This window comes from Petromyzon marinus, chromosome 38 (genome assembly GCF_048934315.1).
Source record: "Petromyzon marinus isolate PM22_M1 ecotype Great Lakes invasive population chromosome 38, UKy_Petmar_22M1.pri1.0, whole genome shotgun sequence".
Lineage (NCBI taxonomy): Eukaryota > Metazoa > Chordata > Hyperoartia > Petromyzontiformes > Petromyzontidae > Petromyzon > Petromyzon marinus.
The window spans coordinates 12339879-12359878 of record NC_133704.1 but is presented as its reverse complement, the minus strand read 5'-3'; the positions used below and the strand labels follow the sequence as shown (position 1 = coordinate 12359878).

At 51.8% G+C, this 20000-nt stretch overlaps 1 protein-coding gene across 1 annotated transcript in view; it reads right to left on the bottom strand.

Moving 5' to 3' along the window:
- TBX2 (T-box transcription factor 2) overlaps nucleotides 1-20000 on the bottom strand; it is a 199952-nt gene that overhangs the window by 17780 nt on the left and 162172 nt on the right. The window contains exons 3-5 of the mRNA XM_032967527.2: nucleotides 13741-13887; nucleotides 5115-5191; nucleotides 1856-2028 (exon numbers count right to left, since the gene is read on the bottom strand). Of these exons, the coding sequence (XP_032823418.2) occupies nucleotides 1856-2028; nucleotides 5115-5191; nucleotides 13741-13887 (397 nt within the window). The remainder of the gene's footprint in view (nucleotides 1-1855; nucleotides 2029-5114; nucleotides 5192-13740; nucleotides 13888-20000) is intronic.

Here is a 20000-nt window from a genome sequence, read left to right as displayed (position 1 = left end):
TAGCAGCATCACCTTCATCGTCATCATCAGCATCAGCAGCATCACCTTCTTCGTCATCATCATCATCAGCAGCAGCATCACCTTCATCATTATCATCAGCAGCAGCATGACCTTCATCATCATCAGCAGCAGCATCACCTTCATCATCATCAGCATCACCTTCATCATCATCAGCAGCAGCAGCATCACCTTCATCATCATCAGCAGCAGCATCACCTTCATTATCAGCAGCATCACCATCATCATCAGCAGCAGCATCACCTTCATCATCATCATCAGCAGCAGCAGCATCACCTTCATCATCAAGAAGGGTTGTAGTATCATCATCATCAGCAGCAGCATCATATAAACTCTGCATTAAGTGATTTGTTGCATTTATCTTCATTATGATTGTCTTTGTATTTATGTTTTTCTTGCGACCTGTTACGTTGTGTTACGTTGCGTTATGTCACGTTATGTCACGTTATGTTACGTTGTGTTACGGTGTGTTATGTCACGTTATGTTACGTTGTGTTACGGTGTGTTATGTCACGTTATGTTACGTTGTGTTGTGTGACGTTGTGTTGCGTTAAGTTGAGTTATGTTGTGTTACGTTGTGTTACGTTACGTTGTGTTATGTTACGTTGTGTTAAGTTGTGTTGCGTTGTGTTACCTTAAGTTTTGTTACGTTGTGTTACGTTACGTTGTGTTATGTTGCGTTATGTTACATTGTGTGACGTTGTGTTACGTTAAGTTGAGTTACGTTGTGTTACGCTGTGTTACGTTACGTTGTGTTACGTTGCGTTGTGTTACGTTGTGTTAAGTTGTGTTACGTTAGTTATGTTACGTTGTGTTAAGTTGTGTTACGTTAGTTATGTTACGTTGTGTTAAGTTGTGTTACGTTAGTTATGTTACGTTGTGTTACGTTTGCCAGGGAACCAAAGCTTTTGTCGATGAAACCCGATCCAAGAGCTACTTAACTCACCCAGGGAGTGTTGTGTAGTGTTGTGTCTCTCTCTCTCTTGTAGTGTTGTGTAGTGTTGTGTAGTGTTGTGTCTCTCTCTCTTGTAGTGTTGTGGAGTGTTGTGTAGTGTTGTGTCTCTCTCTCCTGTAGTGTTGTGTAGTGTTGTGTAGTGTTGTGTCTCTCTCCAGGAGTGTTGTGTAGTGTTGTGTAGTGTTGTGTCTCTCTCCAGGAGTGTTGTGTAGTGTTGTGTAGTGTTGTGTCTCTCTCCAGGAGTGTTGTGTAGTGTTGTGTAGTGTTGTGTAGTGTTGTGTCTCTCTCCAGGAGTGTTGTGTAGTGTTGTGTAGTGTTGTGTGTCTCTCTCCAGGAGTGTTGTGTAGTGTTGTGTAGTGTTGTGGAGTGTTGTGTCTCTCTCTCCAGGAGTGTTGTGTAGTGTTGTGTAGTGTTGTGTAGTGTTGTGTCTCTCTCTCCAGGAGTGTTGTGTAGTGTTGTGTAGTGTTGTGGAGTGTTGTGTCTCTCTCTCCAGGAGTGTTGTGTAGTGTTGAGTAGTGTTGTGTAGTGTTGTGTCTCTCTCTCCAGGAGTGTTGTGTAGTGTTGTGTAGTGTTGTGTAGTGTTGTGTCTCTCTCTCCTGGAGTGTTGTGGAGTGTTGTGTAGTGTTGTGTAGTGTTGTGTCTCTCTCTCCTGGAGTATTGTGGAGTGTTGTGTAGTGTTGTGTAGTGTTGTGTAGTGTTGTGTCTCTCTCTCCTGGAGTGTTGTGGAGTGTTGTGGAGTGTTGTGTCTCTCTCTCTCCGGGAGTGTTGTGGAGTGTTGTGGAGTGTTGTGGAGTGTTGTGTCTCTCTATCCGGGAGTGTTGTGGAGTGTTGTGGAGTGTTGTGTCTGTCTCTCCTGGAGTGTTGTGGAGTGCTGCGTCTCACCCGGAGTGTTGTGCTCGGGGCTTGTGTTGGGGCTGGGTCGTTCTTTCTGCTCCTCCTCCTCCTCCTCGTCGTGGTCTTCGTCGTCGTCATCGTCAAAGTCTCCGCGGCCTCGGTGCGCTACTCCCCGTGCCTGTTCCTCGAAGGCGCGGAGACACTGCAGGGCCAGCTGTCTGCTGCACCACCACCATCACCACCATCACCATCACCACCAACATCACTACCACCATCACTACCATCACTACCATCACCATCACTACCATCACCACCACCACCATCACTACCACCATCACCACCACCATCACCACCACCATCACCACCATCATCACCACCACCATCACCACCATCATCACCACCACCACCATCACCACCACCACCATCACCACCACCACCACCATCACCACCACCATCATCAACACCATCATCACCACCACCATCATCAACACCATCATCACCATCACCATCACCACCACCACCATCACCACCATCACCACCACCACCATCAACACCACCATCATCACCACCACCACTATAATCACCACTATTGTCACCACCATCACCACCACCATCACCACCACCATCACTACCATCACTATCATCACCATCACCACCATCATCACTACCACCATCACCACCACCATCACCACCACCATCACCACCACCATCACCACCATCACCCCCATCACCACCACCATCACCACCATCAACACCACCATCATCACCACCACCACTATAATCACCACTATCGTAACCATCACCACCATCACCCCCATCATCACCACCACCATCACCACCATCACCACCACCATCACTATCATCACTATCATCACCACCACCACCATCACCACCACCATCACTACCATCACCATCACCACCACCATCACCACCATCACCCCCATCACCACCACCATCACCACCATCATCACCACCATCACCACCACCATCACTACCATCACTATCATCACCATCACCATCACTACCATCACCATCACCACCACCATCACCACCATCACCCCCATCACCACCACCATCACCACCACCATCACTACCATCACTACCATCACTATCATCACCACCACCATCACCACCACCATCACCACCACCATCACTACCATCACTATCATCACCATCACCACCACCACCACTATAATCACCATCACCACCACCACCATCATCACCACCACCATCACCACCACCATCACTACCATCACCACCACCATCACCACCATCACCTCCATCACCACCACTACCATCACCACCATCACTACCATCACTATCATCACCATCACCACCACCATCACTACCACCATCACTACCATCACTATCATCACCATCACCACCACCACTATAATCACCATCACCACCACCACCACCACCATCATCACCACCACCATCACCACCACCATCACTACCATCACCATCACCACCACCATCACCACCATCACCCCCATCACCACCACCATCACCACCACCATCACCACCACCATCACTACCATCACTACCATCACTATCATCACCATCACCACCACCATCACCACCACCATCACTACCATCACTATCATCACCACCACCACCACTATAATCACCATCACCACCACCACCATCATCACCACCACCATCACCCCCATCATCACCACCACCATCACTATCATCACCACCACCACCACCATTACCCCCACCATCACCACCACCATCACCACCACCATCACTACCATCACTATCATCACCATCACCACCACCACCACCATCACTATCATCACTATCATCACCACCACCATCACCACCACTATAATCACCACTATCGTCACCATCACCACCATCACCCCCATCATCACCACCACCATCATCACCACCATCACCACTACCATCACTATCATCACCATCACCACCATCACCATCACTACCATCACTATTATCACTATCATCACCACCATCACCACCACCACCATCACTACCATCACCACCACCATCACTACCATCACTATCATCACCATCACCACCACCATCATCACTACCATCACTACCATCACTATCATCACCATCACCACCACCACTATAATCACCACTATCGTCACCATCACCACCATCATCACCACCACCATCACCACCATCATCACCACCATCACCACCATCACCACCATCACCACCACCATCACAACAACAACAACAACAACCGCCATTCGCCATTAAGTGGCAGTAACGTAACCACGGCGCTTGTGCCAGGCTAGGTGCACGTTGAGGCCACGTGAAGTGTCGAAGGCCATGTGAAGTGTCGAACGCCTGCTGGCAGGAGGTCACGGGGCAGTCCCAGGTGCCATGGGTCGACTGACTGAAATGACTGAGATGACTGGCTGATGCACCACCTGTGCCCCCTACTGTGCCAACCTGTAGTGTTTTAGCCACCCGGCGCTCCGCTCGTTGTTGTGAGCGTCGCTCCTCTGCCCTTCGTTGTTGCTGGAGGGCGACTGCCTCCAACTGCCCAGTAGCGTCCTTCACGAGCCTCCTCCTCCACAGAGGCCGATCTTGACACCGCTGGTACCAGTCATCGGCAAGTCCACTCAGCTCCACGTCCTCCTGTACCACATCACTCCATCTCTTCTCTAGCCCGTGTCACTCACCCACCCACTAAAGCCATCACTCCATCTTCTCTCAAGCCCGTGCCGTGCCCGTTTAGCCCCCTCTGTGCAGCCAAGCAGAAGCTGTTTGGGTATGCGGTGGCTGGGCACGCGGTGGCTGGGCACGCGGTGGCTGGGCAAGCGGTGGCTGGGCAAGCGGTGGCTGGGCACGCGGTGGCTGGGCAAGCGGTGGCTGGGCAAGCGGTGGCTGGGCATGCGGTGGCTGGGCATGCGGGCTACGTGACCCAGCCAGCGCAGCGTCGCCTGCCGGAGGAGCTCAACGGAGATGTGGACCGTGTCCAGAGATCTCGCAAGGATCCGTGAGCTCCTCTACACAATCCAGCCTGGAGGTTCAAACCAGGGATGGATCGTAGGCAGGGCCGGCCGGAACGTCTCTAGCCGTCGAAGAGAGGAGTGGGAGCAGACGATAGGGAGATAGGAGAGAGGGGGTGAGGGTGAAGACCAGAGTGGGGGGGTGGTGGTGGGTGGTGGGGGGGGTGGTGGTGGGGGGGGTGGTGGGGGGTGGTGGGGGGGTGGTGGTGGGGGGGGGTGGTGGTGGGGGGGTGGTGGTGGTGGGGGGGTGGTGGGGGGGGGTGGTGGTGGTGGGGGTTAAGCGAGCAGTGGGGCGTTCTGTGGAACTCCGTTACCGTTTCTCGCGACGTCCGTTGCCCGTGTCGCGGAAGCCCTTGGCGAAGGGGTTGTGGTCAATCTTCAGCTGCGTGATCTGAGGGTCAGGATGGGCGAAAGGTGGGGGGGGGGGGGTGTGGGGAGGGGGGGGGCACAGGGTGGGGCGGTCAGTGGGGTGAACGATCAGTAAAGGAGCGGAGCGGTCCTTGCTCTGTTATCCTCGGCCGAGGAACGTGGAATGACTCCCGTTGCTCTGACCCTGCCCCTCACGTCCCTGAGATCTTCGTCTTCGTCTTCTTCTTCTAACGATTCGCGAGGGCTCCATCGGCTCTGCTGCTGCTGCTGCTGGGAGTGGTCGCGCTGTTGGCTGTCACTGCGCAGCTCCCAGACGGCGCAGCAACACTTTGTGCCCTTCGGTAATTATCAGACAACCAGAGTCGTTAGAGATGTTTCAGTCTGTCTTGTGGGTGGGTGGGTGAGCGAGTAGGTGAGTCGGTAGGTGGGTGGGCGAGTGAGTGGGTGAGTGAGTGGGCGGGTGAGTGGGTGGGTGATTGATTGGGTGAGTGAGTGGGCGAGTGGGTGAGTGACTGGGTGAATGGGTGGGTGGATAGGTGGGTGGGTGAGTAAGTGGGCGGGTGAGTAAGGGGGCGGGTGAGTGGGTGGGTGAGTGAGTGGGTGAGTGAGTGGGTGGGAGGGTGGATGGGTGAGTGAGTGGGCGGGTGAGTGGGTGGGTGAGTGGATGGGTGAGTGAGTAGGCGGGTGAGTGGATGGGTGGGTGAGTGACTGGGTGAGTGGGTGAGTGACTGGGTGGGTGAGTGGATGGGTGAGTGAGTGGACGGGTGAGTGGGTGAGTGGGTGGGTGACTGGGTGAGTGAGTGGGTGAGTAAGTGAGTGAGTGGGTGAGTGACTGGGTGAGTGAGTGGGTGAGTAGGTGAGTGAGTTGGTGAGTGAGTGGGTGAGTGACTGGGTGAGTGACTGGGTGAGTGAGTGGGTGAGTGGGTGAGTGAGTGGGTGAGTGAGTGGGTGAGTGACTGGGTGAGTGGGTGGGTGACTGGGTGAGTGAGTGGGCGAGTGGGTGAGTGACTGGGTGAGTGGGTGAGCGAGTGGGTGAGTGAGTGGGTGAGTGAGTGGGTGAGTGACTGGGTGAGTGAGTGGGCGAGTGACTGGGTGAGTGAGTGGGCGAGTGACTGGGTGAGTGAGTGGGTGAGTGACTGGGTGAGTGACTGGGTGAGTGAGTGGGTGAGTGATCGAGCTGTTGCCTGCTAAGAAGACACTGGGAGTCGTTGGAGATATTATTTAAGTCGTCTTGACAACTCACCTCTCTAAATTGTCCATCACACCCCACCTAAATATTGGCCGTTTACCCTGCAGCTTCTGTTGATTACCTGCTGTCCATACAAGGTTGCGCATGGGGATCTACGGATGACACGCGCTCCTTGATAGTTTTATTGTTTTTATTGTTGCGAGTTGGAAAATCGTGGCCATGTAACGCGCGCAGCTCCGGGTGTGTACGGCCTAGTCCGCTACCCACGGCACAAAGTGCACCTCGTCTGGCACGGAGACGTCACCCGTCACGTTAGTGGCGAGAATAAAACCAAACCATCAACTACTGAACTGTGGTTCATTTTACCAGCTAAGGCCTCACTGAGAACAATGCATAGCTCAATGTGGAAATGTAGAGCAGCAGCTAATTAACTCTCAACGCGTGCTGATGTTGATTCTAAATGTGGAGGGGAAAAATCGGAGGACCCGGAGAAAAAATCCACGCAGTGACCACGGGGAGAGAGAGAGAGACACGCAGACTCCAAATATACAGCAGCAGCAGGCGTCAGGGTCGGGATCGAACCCACGACCTCCTGCACACCTGGCGAGGTAGTTCACATCTCATAGCCACCGTGATGATGATGAGAGAGAGAGAGAGACGCAGACTCCAAATATACAGCAGCAGGCGTCAGGGTCGGGATCGAACCCACGACCTCCTGCACACCAGGCGAGGTAGTCAACATCTCATAGCCACCGTGATGATGATGAGAGAGAGAGAGAGACACGCAGACTCCAAATATACAGCAGCAGGCGTCAGGGTCGGGATCGAACCCACGACCTCCTGCACACCAGGCGAGGTAGTCAACATCTCATAGCCACCGTGATGATGATGAGAGAGAGAGAGAGAGACGCAGACTCCAAATATACAGCAGCAGCAGGCGTCGTCAGGTCCGGGATGGAACCCACGACCTCCTGCACACCAGGCGAGGTAGTCAACATCTCATAGCCACTGCAGCGTACTCGTCTGGGTGTGCCTCGCGTGGAGAGAGCGGTGGCGCAGCGGTTAGCGCGCCGCGCCGCAAACCCCGTTGCCGCTCGCGGCCACCAAACAACGGTGGCACAAACACAACAACAACAACAAAAAACCGCGATCCCAATCGGTGCTGGAGTCTCTCCCCTGGGTCGACTTGGCGTGACGCGGCGTGTAGACATCGGTGCTTTGGTTGTGGTGGGGGGGGGGGGGGAAGGGGTGGCGGGGAGAGACAAAGGCGGCCGGGCGTGGTCGCTGGTCACTCCCACGGCCGTGCCCTCTCGGCGTTGGCCCGCTGCCATTTGCTGCCCTCACCAACGGCCCCGTGAAGGCTACGCGGGGGCAGCGTTTGTTGTTGTTGTTATTGTTTGGTTTGGAGAAGTGGGTGTTACATTTCGATTTGAAGCTTGCGTCACTGCAAGGATTCATCGTCTTTGGTTCTTTCGGTAAAGTCACCACCACGTAGAATGAGAATAATAAAATAATAACACAATAAAATTCTCACGACGTTTCGGCCACAACGCAAGCGGCCGTCTTCAGGTGAAAGGAACAGACCTGTCGGGACGACGGAGCTTCAATGAACGATGTTAGGATTCGTGGGTGTTACCCACAGCGTTCTTTCAACAGGATGCGTGGCCCGGCCCTCCCACCCACTCACGCACGCCCCTTACTGACTACTCCCCCCTCCCTGAACCTGTATACAATCCCGGTTGTCTCTGGAATTGTGCTCCTGACACAGATATTCTGCGTTGACTTTTCCACCTGAAGACGGAAGCTTGTGTTGCCTCCGAAACGTCGTGATTTTATTTTATATTGTTTTAATTTACCTACGTGACTTTACCGAATTAAAACCCAAAAAATATGAATCCTTGCAGTCACAACAGCTTCAAATCTAGAACTTTGTTGTTGTTGTTGTTGTCTCCCTCCCCTCCCTCCCTCCCCACCCTCCCTCCCTCCCCTCCCTCCCCACCCTCCCCACCCTCTCTCCCCTCCCCCCTCCTCACCCTCCCTACCCTCCCCCCTCCCCACCCTCCTCATTCTCCCCTCCCCTCCCCACCCTCCCCTCCATTACCCCTTCCCGCCTCCCTCCCCCTTTATATCCCCCTTTTACCCCCCTCTATCCCCCCTCCCCCATCTTCCCTCCCTCCCCACTTCCCCTCCCTCCCTCCCTCCCTCCCCTCCCTCCCTCCCCCCCCACCCTCTCCACCCTCCCCCCCTCCCCCCCCACCCTCTCCACCCTCCCCCCCTCCCCCCCCCACACTGCGTCAGCAGGCAGTATAAGTAAACGCGTGCTAAGTGATCGCATTAGGCCGCCCCAGTGGCCACCAAATTGAATTAGGGGGCCACTTCACAGCTAACAATGCCCACGTGAGCCTCGGCGGTCACTGACTGACGTCTGGGCAACACCGCGGGCCCCCCCCCATCCCCCTGCACCCCACCAACCCCGCCCCCCACACCGCCAACTCAATCATCTCCCACGTGGCCATGCTGGACATGGCCTGTCCAGGCCATAAATCCCTCCCCGGTGCCGCTACATTATTTATCTGGCGCGGAAATGCATGCAGGCACGTATGTATATGCACGTACGTGTGATGTGTGTTGCATGTTGAACTTCTTTCGCACCGTACGTTGCCGGCCGTGCCAATCGGAGGTGCCCGGCGGAAGGACGAATGAGGCAACACACAACACAGAGCAGTTCTAAAGAAATGAGTTCGTCAATCCAGATGATGATCACGACGATGATTTTAAAAGTGCATCACAGCTCCCTCAGTGGCTCCCCATATGATCGGAGGGGCAGAGGCGTTCCAGACGGCCACCGAAGCGCCTCTGAAAGCGGCGCGTGACGACGATGATGCTGTTACCGACGGCAGTGTCGCCTGACTATGGTTCATGCTCCTGTGAGATGAACTAAAGTGAATGTTTTTATTTTTTTAACCAAGCAACGTCCACTGAGCTCTATGTGGCTCCTCTTCTTTCAGAAGCCACCTGGGCCGCCACAATTGATGGCTCAAACGAAGTTGGCGGCTCATCACCACGTGGGGATTCATAGCAGCAGCAGCAGCAGCAGACAAACACTCTGAACGCGTGCCTGATGTTGATTCTAAATGTGGAGGGAAAAACCGGAGGACCCACAGAAGAATCCACGCGACCACGGGGAGAGAGAGAGAGAGAGACGCAGACACCATACACTAACATCACCCATAGATTAACATCACCCCAAGACTAACACCACCCCATAAACTAACATCACCCCATAGACTAACACCACCCCATAGACTAACACCACCCATAGACTAACACCACCCCATAGTCTAACATGACCCATAGACTAACACCACCTCATAGACAACACCACCCCATAAACTAACACCACCCATAGACTAACATCACCCCATAGTCTAACATCACCCCATAGTCTAACACCACCCCATAGACTAACACCACCCCATAGACAACACCACCCCATAGACTAACACCACCCCATAGACTAACACCACCCCATAGACTAACACCACCCCATAGACTAACATCACCCCATAGTCTAACATCACCCATAGTCTAACATCACCCCATAGACAACACCACCCCATAGACTAACATCACCCATAGACTAACATCACCCCATAGTCTAACATCACCCCATAGACAACACCACCCCATAGACTAACATCACCCCATAGTCTAACATCACCCATAGACTAACACCACCTCATAGACTAACATCACCCATAGTCTAACATCACCCCATAGACTAACATCACCCTATAGACTAACATTACCCATAGACTAACATCACCCATAGTCTAACATCACCCATAGACTAACATCACCCCATAGACTAACATCACCCCATAGACTAACATCACCCATAGACTAACATCACCCCATAGTCTAACACTACCCCATAGACTAACACCACCCCATAGACTAACACCACCCATAGTCTAACATCACCCATAGACTAACACCACCCCATAGACTAACACCACCCCATAGACTAACATCACCCATAGTCTAACACAACCCCATAGTCTAACATCACCCATAGACTAACACCGCCCCATAGTCTAACATCACCCCATAGACTAACAACACACATAGTCTAACATCACCCCATAGACTAACACCACCCCATAGACTAACACCACCCCATAGACAACACCACCCCATAGACTAACATCACCCCATAGACTAACATCACCCATAGTCTAACATCACCCCATAGACTAACACCGCCCATAGACTAACACCACCCCATAGACTAACATCACCCATAGTTTAACATCACCCCATAGACTAACACCACCCCATAGACTAACACCACCCCATAGACTAACACCACCCATAGACTAACACCACCCATAGACTAACACCACCCATAGACTAACATTGCCCATAGACTAACATCACCCCATAGACTAACACCACCCATAGACTAACACCACCCTATAGACTAACATCACCCCATAGACTAGCACCACCCCATAGACTAACATCACCCCATAGACTAACATCACCCATAGACTAACATCGCCCATAGACTAAGATCACCCCATAGACTAACACCACCCCATAGACTAACACCACCCCATAGACTAACATCACCCCATAGACTAGCACCACCCCATAGACTAACATCACCCCATAGACTAACATCACCCATAGACTAACATCGCCCATAGACTAACATCACCCCATAGACTAACACCACCCCATAGTCTAACACAACCCCATAGTTTAACATCACCCATAGACTAACACCACCCCATAGACTAACACTACCCATAGACTAACACCACCCCATAGTCTAACATCAACCCATAGACTAACATCACCCATAGTCTAACATCACCGCATAGACTAACACCACCCATAGACTAACACCACCCATAGACTAACACCACCCCATAGACTAACACCACCCATAGACTAACATCACCCATAGACTAACACCACCCATAGACTAACACCACCCATAGACTAACACCACCCCATAGACTAACACCACCCATAGACTAACACCACCCATAGTCTAACACAACCCCATAGACTAACACCACCCCATAGACTAACACCACCCATAGACTAACACCACCCCATAGACTAACACCACCCATAGTCTAACATCACCCATAGACTAACACCACCCATAGACTAACACCACCCATAGACTAACACCACCCCATAGACTAACACCACCCATAGACTAACATCACCCCATAGTTTAACATCACCCATAGACTAACATCACCCCATAGACTAACACCGCCCATAGACTAACACCACCCCATAAACTAACATCACCCATAGTCTAACATCACCTCATAGACTAACACCACCCCATAGACTAACACCATCCATAGACTAACACCACCCATAGACTAACACCACCCCATAGACTAACACCACCCATAGACTAACACCACCCCGTAGACTAACACCACCCCATAGACTAACACCACCCATAGACTAACATCACCCATAGACTAACACCACCCCATACACTAACACCACCCATAGACTAACACCACCCATAGACTAACACCACCCCATAGACAACACCACCCCATAGACTAACACCACCCATAGACTAACACCACCCCATAGACTAACACCACCCCATAGACTAACATCACCCCATAGACAACACCACCCCATAGACTAACACCACCCATAGACTAACACCACCCCATACACTAACACCACCCCATACACTAACACCACCCATACACTAACACCACCCATAGACTAACACCACCCCATAGACTAACACCACCCCATACACTAACACCACCCCATAGACTAACACCACCCCATAGACTAACACCACCCCATAGACTAACACCACCCATAGACTAACACCACCCCATAGACTAACACCACCCCATAGACTAACACCACCCATAGACTAACACCACCCATAGACTAACACCACCCCATAGACTAACACCACCCCATAGACTAACATCACCCCATAGACAACACCACCCCATAGACTAACACCACCCATAGACTAACACCACCCCATACACTAACACCACCCCATACACTAACACCACCCATACACTAACACCACCCATAGACTAACACCACCCCATAGACTAACACCACCCCATACACTAACACCACCCCATAGACTAACACCACCCCATAGACTAACACCACCCCATAGACTAACACCACCCATAGACTAACACCACCCCATAGACTAACACCACCCCATAGACTAACACCACCCATAGACTAACACCACCCCATAGACTAACACCACCCCATAGACTAACACCACCCATAGACTAACACCACCCATAGACTAACATCACCCATAGACTAACATCACCCATAGACTAACACCACCCCATAGACTAACACCACCCCATACACTAACACCACCCTTGGACTAACACCACCCCATAGACTAACACCACCCCATAGACTAACACCACCCCATAGACTAACACCACCCATAGACTAACACCACCCCATAGACTAACACCACCCATAGACTAACACCACCCATACACTAACACCACCCCATAGACTAACACCACCCCATACACTAACACCACCCCATAGACTAACACCACCCCATAGACTAACACCACCCCATACACTAACACCACCCCATAGACTAACACCACCCCATACACTAACACCACCCATACACTAACACCACCCCATACACTAACACCACCCATAGACTAACATTACCCATAGACTAACACCACCCATAGACTAACACCACCTATAGACTAACACCACCCCATAGACTAACACCACCCATAGACTAACACCACCTATAGACTAACACCACCCCATAGACTAACACCACCCATAGACTAACACCACCTATAGACTAACACCACCCCATAGACTAACACCACCCATAGACTAACACCACCCATAGACTAACACCACCCCATAGACTAACATCACCCATAGACTAACACCACCCATAGACTAACACCACCCCATAGACTAACACCACCCATAGACTAACACCACCCATAGACTAACATCACCCATAGACTAACATCACCCATAGACTAACACCACCCCATACACTAACACCACCCCATAGACTAACACCACCCATACACTAACATCACCCCATAGACTAACACCACCCCATACACTAACACCACCCATAGACTAACACCACCCATAGACTAACATCACCCATAGACTAACACCACCCATAGACTAACACCACCCCATAGACTAACACCACCCCATAGACTAACACCACCCCATACACTAACACCACCCCATAGACTAACACCACCCCATAGACTAACACCACCCCATAGACTAACACCGCCCGTGTACTAACGCCGCGCGGGGTCACCCACCTTGTCGTTCTGGTAGGCGGTGACGGCCAGGAACTGCGTCTCCGGGAAAACGTAGGTGCGGAACGTGGAGTAGGGCAGCCGGAGTAGCTCGCTGGCACGCACCACGTGGAACCGCGGCTGGTACTTGTGCATGGAGTTGAGGATCGTCTGCGGGGTAACGCGCACAAGGGTTATTCGCACCGGAGAAATCCGATGAGCCGTGAAGCTCTTTCGTCCCCGGCGCCGCTGCCCACCCCTTGCGTGGCTTTAGTTGATGAGGTAAGGGCCCCAACTGAGCAGTGTAGCTCTGTTTCAGGAGACGCCTGGCCTATCGGCAAATCATCAGGGTCATCACGTGGCAATGTACAGCGGTAGACAAATAACTCCAAACGCGTGGTGGTGTTGATTCCAAGTGTGGGAGGGGAACACTCAGAGGACTCTGCAAAAATCCACGCGATCATGGGGAGAGAGAGAGAGACACGCAGACTCCAAATATACAGCAGCAGCAGCAGGCTTCAGGGTCGGGATCGAACCCACGACCTCTTGCACACCAGGCGAGGTAGTTAACATCTCTTAGCTACCGTGATGCTGTTAGCGAGCGCCTCATTCAGAAGGATCGGCATGTTATAGTCTTTTTGGCAATGTTAGTTTTATTGGCACAAACACCCACACGCAACTCCACACGCAACTCCACACGCACACCAACACGCAAAAACAAAGATCCCCCGTGTAGCCTTAATAGGCTATTGGGGCAAGTCCTGTTAAAGAGTAGCAGCGCCTATGAAGGCCGGCACGGCACGCGAGGGGGTGCGCGATCAGCACCACGCCCGACCGCCTTTGTCTCCCCAGGTCACCAACACACACCAACCAACACACACACACATACACACAACTCAACACCCACGCACCGACACACACACAACTCAACACCCGCGCACAGACACACACACACAAACCACACAAGGGCACGCAGGCGACCATCAAAGGGCAGGAAGGCTGAGCCACTCTTTACAGAAGACGCTTGAAGAGAGTGAGAGGGAGGGAGGGAGGGGTGGGACATTCATCACGGGCACCACTTATTAAGGTCTCATTAAAATTGCGGAATTTTATTTTTTATTTTTTCTCCTCCATACTTCGGTTCTTAAAAGTCTGTGTGTGTGTGCGATGGGCTGTTCCACCCCTCCCCCCCTTGTCTCTCTCTCTTCTCTCGTTTATTGGCTGCAATAAACCACGCAGTAGCCTGGGGTGCCTCCTTAATGGTGCCTACAAATCCGCCTGCAAGCTCAGCTGCACTCGTGACCAGACAGAGGAGGAGGCGACCTCCCTCCCCTTGCCCGGCTTTGTCTTACACCCCCCTCACGGTGATGTAGACATCTACAGCTATTTACTACGCCCGGCCGCCTTTGTCTCCCCCAGTGGCGATGTTTTACTGCACACCACTACCAGCTACTCATTTGAGGCTGAGTCGACCTAGGGGAGGCCCAGGACCGGTCCAGATAATCGTCACTGGTGTTGGCCGTGAGCGGGATTCGAACTCGGCGACTTTACCGCGTGTGTTCTGGAACTTATGAACCAGTGGGACATCTGTGGGGGAGGGGAAAGAGCTTCATAGCTCATCTGATTTATCCTTCGGGATAAATACAACTTTCTGAGTCTGAATCGACGAGGAGGTGCCTCATCGCCTCACCCCGCCAAGTCCCCGGTGTCAGGGAACCCCGGCTCGCGGAAGTTGACATCAAGGAGCAACTTCTGAGAGCGCCTTCCTGAGTAAGTTCCCCTCGCCCTGAGTCTACGCGGCGCTGTGATTCCACACGGCGCTCTGCAACTCAGATTATCGGTGTACGTACCGTGACAGTCAACGCAGTCACCTTGTTGACAAAAAAAACGTATACACGCACATTGTATCATATATGCTCAGAGGTAGAATGTGGCCAAATTAATGTTAAAAACGAGGTTTGTTGACGCGAATTTTTGGTCCGTGGGTGCAATCGCCGCGTTTAGAGTTATTGGCTGCCATACATTCCCACGACGTGATGATGATGATGATAACGAGACACTTTGCTGAGCTATCATTTATGATAGCCGGGTCGCTTCTGACAACGAGTTGTAGAGCTCAGTGGGGACTTGAGCTGGTACAATACACCTTGTTGAGTTTAGATCTGGGGCTGAGACCATCCCAGCCACTGCACAATAAACCTTGTTGAGTTTAGATCTGGGGCTGAGACCATCCCAGTCACTACACAATAAACCTTGTTGAATTTAGACCTGGGGCTGAGACCATCCCAGCCACTACACAATAAACCTTGTTGAGTTTAGACCGGGGGCGGAGACCATCCCAGTCACTACACAATAAACCTTGTTGAATTTAGACCTGGGGCTGAGACCATCCCAGTCACTACACAATAAACCTTGTTGAATTTAGACCTGGGGCTGAGACCATCCCAGTCACTACACAATAAACCTTGTTGAATTTAGACCTGGGGCTGAGACCATCCCAGCCACTACACAATAGACCTTGTTGAGTATAGACCGGGGCTGAGACCATCCCAGCCACTGCACAATAGACCTTGTTGAGTATAGACCGGGGCTGAGACCATCCCAGCCACTGCACAATAAACCTTGTTGAATTTACATCTGGGGCTGAGACCATCCCAGTCACTACACAATACACCTTGTTCAGTTTAGACCGGGGGCTGAGACCATCCCAGTCACTACACAATAAACCTTGTTGAGTTTAGATCTGGGGCTGAGACCATCCCAGTCACTACACAATAAACCTTGTTCAGTTTAGACCGGGGGCTGAGACCATCCCAGTCACTACACAATAAACCTTGTTGAATTTAGACCTGGGGCTGAGACCATCCCAGTCACTACACAATAAACCTTGTTGAGTTTAGACCGGGGCTGAGACCATCCCAGTCACTACACAATAAACCTTGTTGAGTTTAGATCTGGGGCTGAGACCATCCCAGTCTCTGCACAATACACCTTGTTGAGTTTAGACCGGGGCTGAGACCATCCCAGCCACTACACAATAGACCTTGTTGAGTTTAGACCGGGGGCTGAGACCATCCCAGTCTCTGCACAATACACCTTGTTGAGTTTAGACCGGGGCTGAGACCATCCCAGCCACTACACAATAGACCTTGTTGAGTTTAGACCGGGGGCTGAGACCATCCCAGTCACTGCACAATAAAACTTGTTGAGTTTAGACCTGGGGCTGAGACCATCCCAGTCACTACACAATAAACCTTGTTGAATTTAGACCGGGGCTGAGACCATCCCAGTCACTACACAATAAACCTTGTTGAATTTAGACCGGGGCTGAGACCATCCCAGTCACTACACAATAAACCTTGTTGAATTTAGACCGGGGGCTGAGACCATCCCAGCCACTGCACAATAAACCTTGTTGAATTTAGACCGGGGGCTGAGACCATCCCAGCCACTGCACAATAAACTTTGTTGAGTTTAGATCTGGGGCTGAGACCATCCCAGTCTCTGCACAATAAACCTTGTTGAATTTAGATCTGGGGCTGAGACCATCCCAGCCACTGCACAATAAACTTTGTTGAGTTTAGATCTGGGGCTGAGACCATCCCAGTCTCTGCACAATAAACCTTGTTGAATTTACATCTGGGGCTGAGACCATCCCAGTCACTACACAATAAACCTTGTTGAGTTTAGACCGGGTGCTGAGACCATCCCAGCCACTGCACAATAAACCTTGTTCAGTTTAGATCTGGGGCTGAGACCATCCCAGTCACTACACAATACACCTTGTTGAGTTTAGACCGGGTGCTGAGACCATCCCAGCCACTGCACAATAAACCTTGTTCAGTTTAGACCGGGGGCTGAGACCATCCCAGTCACTACACAATAAACCTTGTTCAGTTTAGACCGGGGGCTGAGACCATCCCAGTCACTACACAATAAACCTTGTTGAATTTAGACCTGGGGCTGAGACCATCCCAGTCACTACACAATAAACCTTGTTTAGTTTAGACCGGGGCTGAGACCATCCCAGTCACTACACAATAAACCTTGTTGAGTTTAGATCTGGGGCTGAGACCATCCCAGTCTCTGCACAATACACCTTGTTGAGTTTAGACCGGGGCTGAGACCATCCCAGCCACTACACAATAGACCTTGTTGAGTTTAGACCGGGGGCTGAGACCATCCCAGTCTCTGCACAATACACCTTGTTGAGTTTAGACCGGGGCTGAGACCATCCCAGCCACTACACAATAGACCTTGTTGAGTTTAGACCTGGGGCTGAGACCATCCCAGTCACTACACAATAAACCTTGTTGAGTTTAGACCGGGGGCTGAGACCATCCCAGTCACTGCACAATAAAACTTGTTGAGTTTAGACCTGGGGCTGAGACCATCCCAGTCACTACACAATAAACCTTGTTGAATTTAGACCGGGGCTGAGACCATCCCAGTCACTACACAATAAACCTTGTTGAATTTAGACCGGGGGCTGAGACCATCCCAGCCACTGCACAATAAACCTTGTTGAATTTAGACCGGGGCTGAGACCATCCCAGTCACTTCACAATAGACCTTGTTGAATTTAGACCGGGGGCTGAGACCATCCCAGCCACTGCACAATAAACCTTGTTGAGTTTAGACCTGGGGCTGAGACCATCTCAGCCACTGCACAATAAACTTGTTGAGTTTAGACCGGGGCTGAGACCATCCCAGTCACTGCACAATATACCTTGTTGAGTTTAGACCGGGGCTGAGACCATCCCAGTCTCTGCACCTGAGAACCACGTTTAATAATAATAATAGTAGTAGTAGTCATGTTGACTTGTGCTGCACTACCACCACACAGAGAGAGGACGACTCAAAGAGAGAGAGGACGACTCAGAGACAGAGAGGACGACTCAGAGAGAGAGGTCGACTCAGAGAGAGAGGACGACTCAGAGAGAGATGATGACTCGGAGCGTGAGGTCGACTCAGAGAGAGAGAGGTCGACTCAGAGTGAGAGGACGACTCAGAGAGAGAGAGGTCGACTCAGAGAGAGAGGACGACTCAGAGAGAGAGGACGACTCAGAGAGAGAGCGACTCAGAGAGGGAGAGGTCGACTGAGAGAGAGGACGAATCAGAGAGAGAGAGGACGACTCAGAGTGAGAGGACGACTCAGAGAGAGAGAGGTCGACTTAGAGAGAGAGGTCGACTGAGAGAGAGGACGACTCAGAGAGGGAGAGGACGACTCAGAAAGAGAGAGCGGACGACTCGGAGAGTGAGGACGACTCAGAGAGAGAGGTCGACTCAGAGAGAGAGGACGACTCAGAGAGAGAAAGGACGGCTCAGAGAGAGAGAGAGGACGACTCGGAGAGTGAGAGAGAGAGGACGACTCGGAGAGTGAGGTCAACTCAGAGTGAGAGGACGACTCAGAGAGAGAGAGGACGACTCAGAGAGAGAGAGAGAGGACGACTCAGAGAGAGAGGTCGACTCAGATGTGCGAGGAGGAGCAGGGACCACAGACACTTGCGGGTAGGGGCAGCAGCAGCTTCCACGCGGCCCACATTCCTCCCCAAGCTCTGCCGTCCTCTACGTGTGAAGGTGTTTACCGGCCAGCCGATGGGTGCTTAGAGTGTACACGTGGGAGGGCATTGAGAGGTCGGCACGTTGTGTCCAATCCACAGTAGCGCAGGAGTGGCCACGCAACACAAACTATACCCATAGACTCAGAGAGACTCAGAGACATACATCAAGACCCACAGAGGAACAAAGAGACGCATACGAGACACATCGACATACACATGGAGATACATAAATATACATTGAGACTTCAAGTAAACTAAACAATGTTTTACTTTAGCAGGTAAGGCCCCACTGAGCTACGTAGCTGTTTTTCAGAAGCGGCCTGGCCACCACTGATGACAGCTGCTCGACCAAGTGGCGGCTTAGCATCATCGTCATCATCACCACGTGGACATGTAGAGCCAGCGGTTAAATAACTCTGAGACGCGTGGTGGTCATGTTGATTCTCAATGTCGAGGGAGAAACTGGAGGACCCGGAGAAAAATCCACGCGACCACGGTGAGAGAGAGAGACACGCAAACTGCAAATATACAGCAGCAGCAGCAGCAGGCGTCAGGGTCGGGATCGAACCCACGACCACCTGTGTACCAGGCGAGGTAGTTAACATCTCCTAGCCGCCGTGGCACCTATGCAGACCCATATATATACCCATGGATGTACAAAGATGAGCACGGTTGGCTACGTAAGGTGCGAAAGAAGTTAAATATGAATACATACACATA